This window comes from Lolium perenne, chromosome 4, assembly GCF_019359855.2.
Source record: "Lolium perenne isolate Kyuss_39 chromosome 4, Kyuss_2.0, whole genome shotgun sequence".
Taxonomy (NCBI): Eukaryota; Viridiplantae; Streptophyta; class Magnoliopsida; order Poales; family Poaceae; genus Lolium; species Lolium perenne.
In genome coordinates this window covers 168,699,346-168,712,729 of record NC_067247.2, presented here as the reverse complement: position 1 = coordinate 168,712,729, position 13,384 = coordinate 168,699,346, and the positions used below count along the sequence as shown (strand labels likewise).

The following is a 13,384-nucleotide window of genomic DNA, read 5'->3' as shown; positions in this document are numbered from 1 at the left end:
ACTTTGATGCTTTTGATATGATATTATATGATACAAGATCTTCTTCCCAACGTTAATGTTGGTGTTGGAAGATTTAATATTTCTAGGCACAGTCCTTCAGAAATTGCTTCACTAGATCGATTTTGGATCTTTTCTCATGTTATCGTAAAGAGAATTGTCGTTGCATTATTTCCCCAGCTGCTACATCCTCGATAATGGTCATTCATTCTCATCTCGGCTCCCTAGAGAGGTCGACCATGTTTTTTGGTTATTTTTCTCTAGCATACTGATGTTGGTACTCTTCTTGGCAATGGTTCAAAAAGCGGAACTAAGCATTCGCTTAAGCACACTTAAGCACCGAGCGATGGAAAAATGCTTCACTTAGGCCCTAAGAAGCTACTTAAGCAATGATAAGGCTCATTAGCGCAATAAGGGCGTAAGAGACTCGTGATAATGGTTTCTTTCCTACTACAGAGCTAGCCCAGTAAGGCACGCTATCGAACCCTAGTCTGCTAACCCAATGTATGTGAGCTATTTATCATTTCTATTTTGAACCGTCCATCTACTATGCTCATCTCTTTCTCTCACTCATTCACTTTCACGCACACATGCACAACAACATTGGCTACGGTAATGGCCTAGTCCCATCTTTGCCTCTGCTGCCTCACCTTCCTCAGAGCAAGCACCACTCTCCTTTACTTCTCTGCTCCTCGATGCCATAGTTGCTTCCCTGGTTCCTGTCCATATGTTCCGTACATAATGCTTAAGCTCGCTTAAGCTTCAATTCGTCTAAGCAGTACCTCACCGCTCGCTTATTAGAGCTTAGCTATTTTTTGAACCTTGCTCTTGGCGATGATGATTGACTACATTAGTGGATGTGCACGTGCACGTAGGATTAGCATTGCAGCTCAAATTAAAAATATGAACGAATCTTCGTTTTGGTATCTACGTTTGGCTAACTTCAGAAAAGTAAAATATTATGTGATGGAAGAAGAAAGAGTTTGAAGATCTCGATGATTTGCTCCTTTATTTTATAATTTATTTTGTAATTGCTTGAGACAACTCGTGTACAATGAATTATTTGCTACTATAAGTATATATTTTATTGATTGCCAGAAAAGAACTTTATGTGAAGAATGGACATTTTTCTGGAAGCATTACACATTTTCTTGAGATATGTTTGGATATCTATAAATTTTGCTCATGTTATACCATAAGTTGTCTGTGCAATTCTTGGAAATTGTTCCTGTAGATAGAAATACTTGTTTATGCAAAATATTTTTCATATGTATGTGAATTAAATAAATGATTCATGTGTTTTTTTAAGTCTATTACTTAAAAAGTACGCCAAACTAACCCAAACACTAAAGAACGAGGTCTAACAACAAGATGTGCATTTTGTGAAAATTAAATTGAAGCCATATAAAGGTGAAGAAGAATAGGTGTGTGATGTGTTCTTTTTATAGATTTTACAACATTCAAACCGAAAAAGGAAATGGTGGAATAGGCTGGTCTAGCATAATAGGTGAAGCCATGGAGGGTACGGGGAGATATTACATTTTGTGCAATAAGGGATGAATATGAGAAGCTCGGACGGATCTTCGGGACGGTGGTGCGGGGGGTGGGGTCAATTGTCCCCCTCCCCCCTCTCCATGCAAAATGCACATACCTTTTCTTACCATCTGGTTGTCAGGGGTGGAATAAGTAGTGTGATATGTTGTTGGATCCATAAAATCAGCATGCTCCGCTTTTGGAGCCTCACAAGTAGTGTGATCTGCTATTGCAGCCTTAAAATTAGCGTTCTCCGCTGTTGGAGCACCAATGGCATCTTCCTATCACTTATATGTCTCTTAGTTTTTGGTTATTTTCACCTTCAAAAAAAAATCCCTATTATTTCAAACAAGATTTAAGACTATGATGTTTTGGCTGCTAACAGGTCAATACCAAATTGATCATTAAAAAAATATATTATATGACTCTTAATAGGTCACTAAAAAATAAATCATCAAACAAACTTATGTGCTATGGTTATTGTCCATAGTGTTACATTGTTTAGAACATCTTAAGCCGTTAAGATTCCTACTGGGTCCAGGAAACAATAAACCCAGACTAGGGACAAATTACTTTGCTATATAGAAAAACAAAACATAAGTACACCACCAGCAGGCAAGAACTATGTTCTTAAATCAGATAATTAAAGATTATGGTTTCCATGATATCAGTGCATGACATGTCAGGTTCCCTAGTTTTTTTTACACTGAGAGATTTGCAATAAGTCCCCTTTCATTGGGTTTTAATGTTGAAGTACATGAAACCCATGGTTTTTTAGTTTTAGGGACCTTACGAACATCAAATTGATCTGGATTTTTTGGAGCATCATTTTTCCAGGAAATATCATAAGATGGGAAGGAGCAGTAGAGGAGGCACATGATCCAAAAAGAGAGAGAGCCCACGATGCACCCTACCCCATTGGTTGCGTCACGGGGACCATCTCTGGCCTTGTGCACTCTTTCGCCTTGGTTTTCACGCATCCGATAATTTTTACCCTAAAGCCATCTGTAAATATTACCCCATCGTGAAATCGAGAGGAGGCGGTCAAAAACATATAAATACACAAAACAAAAAGTCTTGCGAAGATTGAGAGGGAAAACACCGCCGGAGTCGCATCCGGTTGCTCCTCCTCCTACATCAACACCATCACCCCTACCACAATGATAAACAGGGAGTAGTCCACCTCTGGACTATGAGTTTGTGGAAGTAACTTTTATCAATGTGTCCCTACGTTTTTCACTGATTAGCATCACATGAGTTTCCTATCATGATTGTGAGCATCAATGTGATGTTTTTATGGTGGATCCGTTATCATAAAATACATGCCATATTTAGATTCTAAACTATAGAGAATAGATTGATATGTAAGATTATTTCATTGGTCTCATGTGTTGTACATATATAGGGGCCCTAGTATAACAAATCTTACACAATATCCTATACAAAAACTATGCATTGAGATATTCCAGGGTTTGTTATACAAATGTAAGTAGACCGTATACGCCACATTTAGCTTGTAAAGCAGAACTAAGATGCAAGATGATTTAATTAATCTCATGTGGTGTACATATATAGGGTTCTACGTGTAAAACACCCTAGAGAATATCGTCTACAACAACTATAGATTTAGATATTCTAGGGTTTGGTATGCAAACTGATCACATGGATTGTACATGCCACATTTAGCTTCTAAACTAGAGAGAATAGATTGAGCTGCAAAATAATTTCATTGATCTCATGTGGTGTACATATATAGAGGTCATGGTGTAACAAACCAAGAGAATGTCCTATACAACAACTATACATGGAGATATTCTAGGGTTTGGTGGTATACAAACAAACCTAAATTGTACAAGTCATATTTGGGTTGTAAACTAGAGAGAATGAATTGAGATGCAGGAGGATTTCATAATTCTCATGTGATGTGGTGTACATACAGAGAGGCCCACATGTAACAACCCCTAGAGAATATCATGTGCAACAAATATCCAGAGAGATATTCTAGGGTTTGGTACACAAAAACTGTACATGCCATATCTAGCATGTAAACAAGGGAAAATAGATTGCGATACAATATGATTTGATTAATCTCATGCCATATTTATCATGCAGTTATAGAGAATAGGTTGAGATGCAAGATTATTTCATTGATCCCATGTGGTGTACATACAGGGGTCGAGGTGTAACAAACCCTAGAGAATATTTTACACAACATCTATCCTAAGAGATATTCTAGGGTTTGGTATACTAACAAATGAAGATCATGCACGCCGATCCTTCTAGACCTACATCTATGCTAAGCACACCGCCTGGTCATCTAGTTGCTGCCATATATAGGCCAACAAACTTGCTGGTGATTCCTTTGGATAACACCCCAAACTTCATGGTGAGGACCTCCACGAGTCACGCCTTCATCGATTCGACGAGGGAAGGTTTCTTTTGAGCCGTATCGACTTCTCCACCAAGCCAATTAACCTTATATTGGCATTAGGCCGCCAGAACGAATCTACCAAGGACCTCTTGTCGAAAATACTATCATATAAAAACCGAGGGGTAGCAAAGAAAGAATCAACTAGCCAGGCCACACTTGGGCCATCATCCTTACATTGGCTTAAGCCCAACACTTGTGCACAACACACACACACTTGAAGCATTTGTATTTAGGTTTTCCCTCCTTGGCAGTCACTCCTGACCTGGTCATCGCCGTGAAAAGAAGGTGGGCGGCGGAGATGGGATGTGATTTTGATCGTGTGCCTCATTTTTCGGCCTCACCCGACAAACAGATTCTGCCTTCCTTCTACAGGTAGAGGACTGGGCGTCAATATATTTGGGGATTAGCAGCAGCTTTGCACACCTCGCACCGACCCAAAGCTCTTCCTCTCCTCCCACTCTCCCACCCGGCGATTCTTCCGATTCCGGCCGCCGAGCGCCGCCACCGCGAACATGCCGCCCAAGCGGGGAAGCGGGAAGCGCGGCCGGGGGAGGCCGCGCAAGACTCCAGCCGCCGCCGCCGCCGTCATAGAGGTATACCCAGTACCCGTACTTATATTATTAGGTCTTGTCCCTTGGAGCTCCCCCGGCCGGCCGCTTGCTGGCAATTTCCGTGTTTCGGGAGGAGCTGCGCTTGCTTTCTCTGCGTTTGGATCGGTTTTTCGAGTTTACTCAGGAGGCTAGCCAGCCACCTCTCATCTAGGGTTTGGTGGTCGGTGCTGCCTTATTTCGTTTCCGCTATACGGGATCTAATTAACCGGCCGTTAATGCTTAATGATCGTTTGTTGCGGCGGCATGAGAAGGTTGAAGACGACGAGATGGCGCACGAGGACATGGAAGAGACGCCACAAGCTTCTGCGGAGGTGATTTTCTCTCTCGCTCTCGTACAGTACACAGTCTGCTTGTGATTCATTCAGAGATCGGAAAGCCACTAGGCCTCCTTTGGGACTAGCGTATTTTTACTTTTTTAGGGATTGATGGGGAGATTCCCGGTGTAATCCCAAATCCCCACGGATCCGCAGAACCGAGTTAGTTCGTTCGGTTCTGTGAGGTTCACGTACGTTTGGAATGTTCGAGAGTTCAGTTAACCGACATCACTGTACAGTTGCTCCATGAACTAGATCTGCACGAGAATGATCTGTACAATGGTTTGGCTGTGGAGCTAGAAAGAAATGTGGATTTAATGGGTTTTTTAAATACTTGATGGTCTTTTGGTTGTGGTGGCAGGAGAACCACAAGAAGAAGGGTGAAGCGGAGGAGTTGCCACATCCTTCTGCCGAGGTCAGTAGTATTTTCCTCCCAGGGTGTTTTTTTCTTGCGTCAACATTTTTTTTGTTCTGAAAGATCTCTGCTCGCGCTCAGCTTTCTGAGATGCTTAATGTTAATTTGGCTATGGTGGCAGGATAACGATGACCAGAGAGTCAAGGATGAGATACTGGACGCGTCTACAGATGTCAGTGTTGCCCTGCTTGTATTCTGCTTACACTAACCTTTTCTTCTGAAAGACCTTGCGCTGAGCTTTTGGCCATGGGTTGCAGGAGAACAATGTGGAAAAGGGAAAGGAAGAGATGCCACGAGATTCTGCCACGGTCATTAACTTCTCTTGCATTAGTTTTTGTGGATTCGTTTAGAAAAGGAAAATCCTTACCAGTTTTAAGCCTTGTGTTGCAGAGGGGAGGTAGGCGTGGCCGTGGACGTGGACGCGGGAGGCCGCCCAAGACTCTGGCTGCTGCCGAGGTAACCTAGTAACTAACTGACTAAATATGAGCAATATTCCCTACAGCCTCAACTCGCCTCTCATTTCGCTGCCACCATGGAAGTGAAGGAAACCTCTATGGTACCTTTCCCAATGAATTATGTCTGCAATGGTTGGATTGGAGAGTTAGAAATGACGATTTGTTGGGTTTTGCGAGGTTCACATTTGCAATTGTTTTCCTCCATTTCTTCCGTGTTGTTTGGAACCAATCAATTATAGGGTTCTTTTTTCCACTGTGTTTGTTTTCTTCAAAGGAGCTTGCAAGGAATGATTTCTCAGAAATGCTTAATGGTTGTTGGTTGTGTTGGCAGGAGAACTACAAGGGCTTGGAAGATATGCCACAGGCTTCTGCTGAGGTCATTTATTTTTCTCTTCCATGCAATTTTGTGAATTCCTATAGACAAAATAATCCTTATCATTTTTCCCTCGCATGCTGGATTTCTCAATTCCAGGAGAACGGCACACAAGGGACAACTGAAAAGTCAAGACCCACAAGAAAGCGTAGGAGGGATCCTGTTGCTGACGTCTCTTCTCTTGAGCCTCGGACCATGCGAGCTAGGAAGAGGCGGAATGCTCCGATGCAAAAAGATGAAACTAAGAAGGAAAAGGTGGAAGCTCTTACTTTTTCTTGTTTATTATACTCACATTCTTCAGTTATATGTATTCATTGAGTGATGGATGAATTTTCAGGACTGTCTGTGCTTTATTCATAAGAAAATCTTAAATTGTCTGTCTGTTCTCCTGTATATTGCAAACATGCATATTTCAAGTTTAATCCACTTCCTATATATGCAAATAAGAATCACAATGAGCATATATACAGTGTATAAGCTATTACATGATCTACCAAAGAAATGTATGTGATATATAAACTTTCATTTCTGAGTATGTGCTCACTTTGTAGCCTCAACTGCTCCCAGTATGTACACACGTGATGTGTTTCTTTGTCGCTGGATTTGCAGGGTACAAAAAAGAACGATGGAACTTCAAACATGTGCCATCAATGTCAACGAAACGATAGTGCCAGAACTGTCCGGTGTCAAGGCTGCACAGATTATACGAGGAGATACTGCATTAAATGCATAGCTCATTGGTTGGTGCCCTTTAAAAGTATTCATGTTGGTCACCTGGTTTTGCTGCAATTGCCTGCTTGTTTTCGTATAGTTATAGTGCTTGTGTTTGTTCAATCTCTTATTTGGAGTATTATCGTTCAATCACCGTGCTAACACAAAATATCAATTTATAATAAAATGATGTGTTTGTTAACAAAATTGCATTGCTTGTTGGTTGCATGAGCTGAACAGGTATCCACATTTAACAGAAAGTGATTTTGTGAATAGTTGTCCATTTTGTCGCAATAACTGCAACTGCAAGACTTGTCTCCGGGCAGATATAATACAGAAGGTATGCCTCGTGTTTTGGGCTTCACATCTTTTTTTGTCTTCGCTGCATTTTATTTGATACTCCTGTTCCCGTGCCTCTACAGACTTACCTAATCCCTGAACCAACACAAATGTTCCAGTGTAGTGTAGTGTATAATAAGTAGCCACATTTTTTAGGGTGACGTGAGTTGTGCCCATCCACTAAAATTCGAAATTATTTGTTTGGTCCTCTTAAATTGCTTGTTTGGTCCTCTTATTATTTGTTCCACAGATTGACAGATGGGATGTATCAGCCATAGATAAAATTAAATGCTCACTTCGGATTGTGCACTGTTTGGTTCCATGGTTGAAAGACTTGCACCATGAGCAGATGGAAGAGAAAAGTGTTGAAGCAACGATTAAAGGTACTACTACTATTTTTTTTGAGCTAAAAACTGTAGGGGAGGCCCCGACAGTAAAATTTTATTAAAAGAAGGTACTACTACTATTGAACATGATTGTTGATTATTCATTGCTTCCCTGTATATTACTTTGTCGTTTCAGGCATTGTCTTTTTTCAATACAACGCATTTATAAGTATCCTTTTCCCTCAAATATCAAAACATTTCTGTGTCCTTGGGTTATCCAAATTTTGGAATGGCCTTGTCATCTGTTTAGGAATATAGTAAGTCAGTACTCCAGTGGCTCTGCTGTACCTAATGTTGCTTTCATAACAGGCATCGATGTATGCCAATTGAAGATTCCTCAAGCTAACTATAAAGAAAGTGAGCGAATATACTGGTTAGTCTTGCTTCAATTTCGAAGTGTGCAAATTATTTGATTCTTTCGATTGTCTAATCCATAGTTTCCCTTGTGACAGTAACAACTGCAGCACGTCAATAGTTGATTTTCACAGAGGCTGCAATAAATGTACCTATGATCTCTGCCTCAGCTGCTCCCGAGAGCTTCGTCATGGACCTAATCATGGTGCTCCTGCTGCAAGTGGCACGGTCTTTACACAGCCTGGGATAGGAGGAAAGGAAGATTTGCAACAGGGAAGTAGTCATGATAACGTTCTAATTCAAAAGCCTTCTGAGGGACAGAATGATGTGTTGACGGATACTGCAGTTCCTGCTGAGGATTGTGCTCCTGGTTTGAGAGAATTGAGGGTAAATATTGATGGAAGCATACCTTGCCCGCCAAATGCATTTGGTGGTTGCGGAGATTCTGTTCTTGAACTGAAGTCATTGTTGGAGGAGAATGTTATTTCTAACTTACTGGATAAGGCCAATTTAGTTATCAACAGTGAAGGAGTGCTGGAGGTTGGAGGTTCAAAATGTTCCTGCTTTTCTGACTTTGGTGAGATGAGCACTTGCACGTTGCGGAAATTGGCTTGTAGAGAGAACTCAAGGGACAACTACATATATTGCCCAAATGCTAGAGATGTTAAAAATGGAGATTTAGATCATTTCCAGGAGCACTGGTTGAAGGGTCAGCCTGTTATTGTTCGTGACGTGCTTGAGTCAACTTCTAAATTGAGCTGGGAACCAATGGTTATGTGGCGGGCTGTACGAGAAAAGAGAGAACAGGAAGAACCTGAGCGGCTTTCTGTTACAGCCCTTGAGTGCTTGTCATGGTCTGAGGTAACCCACATCATGGTGGTGATTGTTTATACAATTAAATTGCTAAATTTTCCATTGACAAAACTGATATCAAGGATTACTGGATTTAAATTCGTTAGAAACTATATTAAGCGTGTGCTTCTGCTTCTCTCTGAATTGCTATTAATGAACATGGTGAATTTCGTGGAATATAGGCTTCTTTTGCTATTTATGTACACGTATATCTGTGCTTACACCGTCAGTTAACTGCTTGTTAAAACATAAGAATTCAGTTTAATTGATTTTTGTGAATAAATCTTCCGTTTGTGCCAGCATACCTTCTAGTACCAGCATGTGTTAGTGGTGGCGGGCAAGTCCCAAGTTTTTGGCGTATGTCTACTTCTGCAATTGATATGCTGTGTCACACTTAGCAACTAGTTCAGTATTTATTCTGACATGAAATACTCTTAGTGCAACCTTTTCTTTTGTTGAATCGAAATGCAGGTTGAAGTAAATACTCACTTATTTTTTAATGGATATTCCCGTGGAGCTGTTAGTCCAGAGGGTTTGCCCATGTTACTCAAGCTTAAAGATTGGCCACAACACGTCTCATTTGAGAAGCGACTGCCACGACATGGTGCTGAGTTCAGGTCTGCTCTGCCATTTCGTGAATATACAGATCACGAATCTGGTCCCCTTAATCTAGCAGTGAAGCTTCCAGAGAAAGTCATAAAGCCAGACCTTGGTCCAAAAACATACATCGCGTACGGTGTTGCCCACGAATTAGGAATTGGTGATTCTGTCACCAAGCTTCATTGCGACATGTCTGATGCGGTAAATAAATTGATATTTCTTACGCTTCCTCTCCTCCATATATGTATATTTTATGGCTTAGCATCTAGTTCATTTTGAATCTGAAATTGTTACTTATATTGTATATTTGCATGAGTTCTTCAAAAAAAAGTTAAGGTAGAAGTGAGACTCAAACCTTAGTGTGTGGGTTTGCAACCTCGTCTGTCCACCACTACATGCTAGGATATTTTCTCTATATCCTACCGAGTTGAACACTGTATGAAGATCAATTCATCTATGGATGTTGTAGCTGTAAGTTCTTGTAGGTTCGAGTTTGCTCTTGTTGCTTTGCATGTTTTTGTTTTACTTCAATGCTAGCCATAGTTGAACTCTGGGTTGTTTGACTCTCGGTTGTTGACCGTTGATCGGAGTAATCACTTGTGTTTAGAACCGTAGAATATCAATCTAGGTTGTGAAGATCTGTAAGCCACATGCTTCACCCAGCTGCAACATTGAGCTGTCGCCCTGTTTTGGCATCTCCATTGGACAATGTTGAATGTCTGAGTTCATTGTTCAAAAGCGAATGATATTTTGTTTCCTATTTGTAAACAGGTCAACATCCTCACGCATACTGATGTATTAAAGCTCAAATCAAAACGGATTACAGCGATTGAGAAAAAGAAAATGAGTTTGGCCATAAAGGAAGATAACAGAAATCAAGCTTCTATTTCCAAGGAGAAAGCAGAAGGCATACTTAAGGAAAGGGAGAAGGTGGATCATGGTTCCAGCAGTGAAGATAAAAGTGAATCACCAGATAATACAGAAGGAACTTCTGAACCTACTGGTCGCAAGAAACGCCGAAGAGGTCCACCTCGTTCTTGTAGGGCATCAAAGAAAGAAAAGGAAACAAGCACAGATGGGGGGAAAAGAATTCGCATATCCCTTGAGAAAAAAGAAGATGGTGTCACCTTTGTAGAGGATAACCAGCCAGAGGGTGGCGCATTGTGGGATATATTCCGACGGGAAGATGTCAGCAAACTACAAGAGTATCTAATGAAGCATTCCATGGAGTTTAGGCATTACAATTATGAACCAGTGAAGCAGGTGATTAGCTCTGTTAACTATTTGACCCTGGAATGCGACATGTCATCTTATTTGCGTGCTGCTTAACTGTTTAATCTTGGCAGGTTATTCATCCTATACATGATCAGTGCTTTTACCTAACAAATGATCACAAGAGAAAGCTTAAGGAAGAATATGGTCAGTTAAGAATAAAGATGACTTTCTGAAGATTTAAAATTTCCCTCAGTGATTTACTTCCTAGCTTTTTGTACACTCCATATTCAGGAGTTGAGCCTTGGACATTTGAACAGAAGCTTGGTGATGCAGTCTTCATCCCTGCAGGATGTCCCCACCAAGTCAGAAATTTGAAGGTATGGTATGAGTATGACATGCGTGGTAACAGTTTCTGATTTCTTCTGCTGTTAGTGCCATACTTTTGAATAAAAATTTCTGCTATCATCTGTGACGTTTCTGTTTTGTAACCGTTTTTATTTTGTTCTTGGGCAGTCATGTATGAAGGTCGCACTTGACTTTGTTTCTCCGGAAAATGTTCAACAGTGCATGAGGCTGACGGAAGAATTTCGTTTGCTACCAAAAGGGCATAGGGTGAATGAAGATAAGCTAGAGGTATGCTGATCAGTTTCTCTATACTGTCCTATTATATGTATATGAATTTATCCATTTGTTTATCTATATGTTAATCCTAATCTTGATTATACCTAAACATTGTTGTCCATCTTAATAGCTCCATAACTTTTACATGCTCTCTTTTCTACACTCTTATCCAATTCTGAAATTCTTTATAATCTGAATTGTTAGATTAAGAAGATTGCTTTTCATGCAATCAAACAAGCCATTGATGATATCACCAAAAAGGATGGCAATGAAGGTAAGTAAGAGCAACTGCGGGCATCATCTTGACCTTTTTCTTGACATGCATCTAAATGCGTGTCATTTGGATTAGAAGAGGTCCCCGAGATGGTGAAAAGTGCAAAGCAAAAAACCAAAGCGAAAGGAAAAGGAAAGAGAGGAACAGTAAAAGAATGGTACAGTGCATCGTCTAACTTGCTTTTTCTATTCGAATATTTTCTATTTCAGTTTGATTATGTTAATAGATTATGTCTTGCCTCCTTTTATCATCTCTGATTTGCGCAAACTGTTTTGCTGCTTGAGCCTTCAATTCTCAGTAGCATTTCTCATCACAAGTAGGCGTGTAGGACCTGTTTATTTGTGTGCATACTTTTGTACGGCATAAAAACTGACTCTGGTTAACACGTAGCAGTTCACTCGTACCTATCTTACTACTTCAGAGCATGCTATTAGCTATATATGAGAACTGCAGGTCCTCTTTTATATGAAATTTGAACATATAAGTAATGGTGCATTGGTGTTCCTATGTGCCTCTTTTATCTGGATGTTCAGATTATTCCACAGAACAAAAAAAAAGCGCAGCATGGCGCTCTTAGAATGTATTTTCTGAAAGCCTTGTAACAGCTACTACGCTGATTGGTGCTGTTGCCAAACAAATTTTGTCTTAAATAATCGAGAAGGTGATTTTCAGAATTCTCCATATTGTAATGTTGTGAGGCCTTAAGCATTGATGGTTAAGTAGCTTAAGTTCTTTACTAGGATATGATTTGTTTGATTGTGTTGAAAATAATTAAGGTACTATTTTATTGTAGCAGCTGTATTGATGAAGTTTTAGACCAACCTAGTCCAAGCGAACCTGCAGAGACGGAAGAGGGTAAAAAACTATCAGCTCAAGCTATGCCCGGAGCTGACATGGAGGAGCGCCAGGAACAAACAGCTCCGTACAGGTCTGTAGTTGAAGATGAAGCTGTAGAAACGAAAGAACACCTACAGAAATCAGGTCAAGCCATTTCTGAAGATGAAGTTGCACCTGCAGAAATGGAAGTGAAGTCGACTCAGCAGGGCTTGTCTGAAGTTAAAGGATCTGCAGAAGTGAAGCATGTTGCGAACTCTTGTGTTGGTCCTAGGGTCTACCCCAAGGGTCCATGCAGCTCCATTACAAGTCAGATTCTGGTCTATCAACGTCGCCAGAAGGGTCTCAGCTTAGATACAAGTCAGATTCTGCCAAAAAAGAAGGGTCTCAGCTCAGATACAAGTCAGAATCTGCCAAAAAAGAAGGGTCTCAGCTCTAGTCCAAGTCGGATTCGGGTCTATGAGCGTCGTCGCAAGGGTCACAGCTCTGGCCAAGTCAAGTCGTAGCCAAGGAGGGTAGAATGTCGATCTGGTTCAGTGGCCACTGAACCAGATGGCGGCCAGCAGGCCTTCGAGCTTTCTTCCAGCTCTGGCCAAGTCAAGTCCTAGACAAGGAGGGTACCAAACACTCAGACGAAGAGCTTTGTGGTAGCTATTGTTTTGATGTTTCTACCGCTTACCTGTAGCGCTACATTATCAAATCGCTCAGCTTGCTTAGTTGCGGATTTATTTTGTCTACATGTAGGCTATGATCGAATGAACGAATGAAACAACCTGATTATTTTGGATTTTATACTAGTGTGGCAGCGGGTTGATATAGTAATTAACTTGTATGCTGGACTAACCTCTGTAGTTATTCTGTTCGCAGGCCTAATTTGCATTATTTGGTTAGATTGACAAGGATCAGTTGCTTGAGAATTTCAGCAATTTTAGCTCTGCTGAAGAAATAAGTGATCTGTCATTGGAGGACAGTCATCAGGATCAAACTAGCAGTGCTCCTGCATTCTTCTTCGGCCAACTGCTTGCTTTAAATATGGCAAAAAATCTGAGGAGAGAAATTTTATAGATGC

General features: G+C 40.8%; 1 protein-coding gene across 4 annotated transcripts; it reads left to right on the top strand.

Annotated features, from left to right (window-relative positions):
- The first annotated feature begins 4,309 nt into the window (after positions 1–4,309).
- On the top strand, positions 4,310–13,105 carry LOC127294758 (lysine-specific demethylase JMJ27). Of its 4 annotated transcripts, none has more exons than XM_051324643.2 (21): positions 4,310–4,554; positions 4,824–4,883; positions 5,248–5,301; positions 5,423–5,473; positions 5,559–5,609; positions 5,692–5,757; positions 6,088–6,132; positions 6,229–6,384; positions 6,739–6,869; positions 7,081–7,180; positions 7,430–7,562; positions 7,875–7,938; positions 8,018–8,780; positions 9,243–9,572; positions 10,143–10,634; positions 10,718–10,790; positions 10,878–10,963; positions 11,100–11,219; positions 11,412–11,481; positions 11,560–11,638; positions 12,275–13,105. In XM_051324643.2, the coding sequence occupies exons 1-21, from the start codon at positions 4,474–4,476 to the stop codon at positions 12,819–12,821; spliced, it is 3,552 nt and encodes a 1,183-aa protein (XP_051180603.1). In that variant the 5' UTR covers positions 4,310–4,473; the 3' UTR covers positions 12,822–13,105. The 4 variants fall into 4 exon arrangements, with proteins under 4 accessions (XP_051180603.1, XP_051180601.1, XP_051180604.1 ...); XM_051324641.2 differs by having other exon boundaries at positions 11,557–11,638; XM_051324644.2 differs by having other exon boundaries at positions 4,311–4,554; positions 12,278–13,105.
- The last annotated feature ends 279 nt before the right edge of the window (positions 13,106–13,384 follow it).

What these genes read in the sequence shown, in the direction of transcription:
- LOC127294758 (XM_051324641.2), top strand. Translation starts at nt 4,474, where the DNA reads ATGCCGCCCAAGCGGGGAAGCGGGAAGCGCGGCCGGGGGAGGCCGCGC. An exon ending in ATTATGAACCAGTGAAGCAG is followed by an intron (nt 10,635 to 10,717) that starts GTGATTAGCTCT and finishes TAATCTTGGCAG; the next exon opens with GTTATTCATCCTATACATGA. An exon ending in AAAGCTTAAGGAAGAATATG is followed by an intron (nt 10,791 to 10,877) that starts GTCAGTTAAGAA and finishes CTCCATATTCAG; the next exon opens with GAGTTGAGCCTTGGACATTT.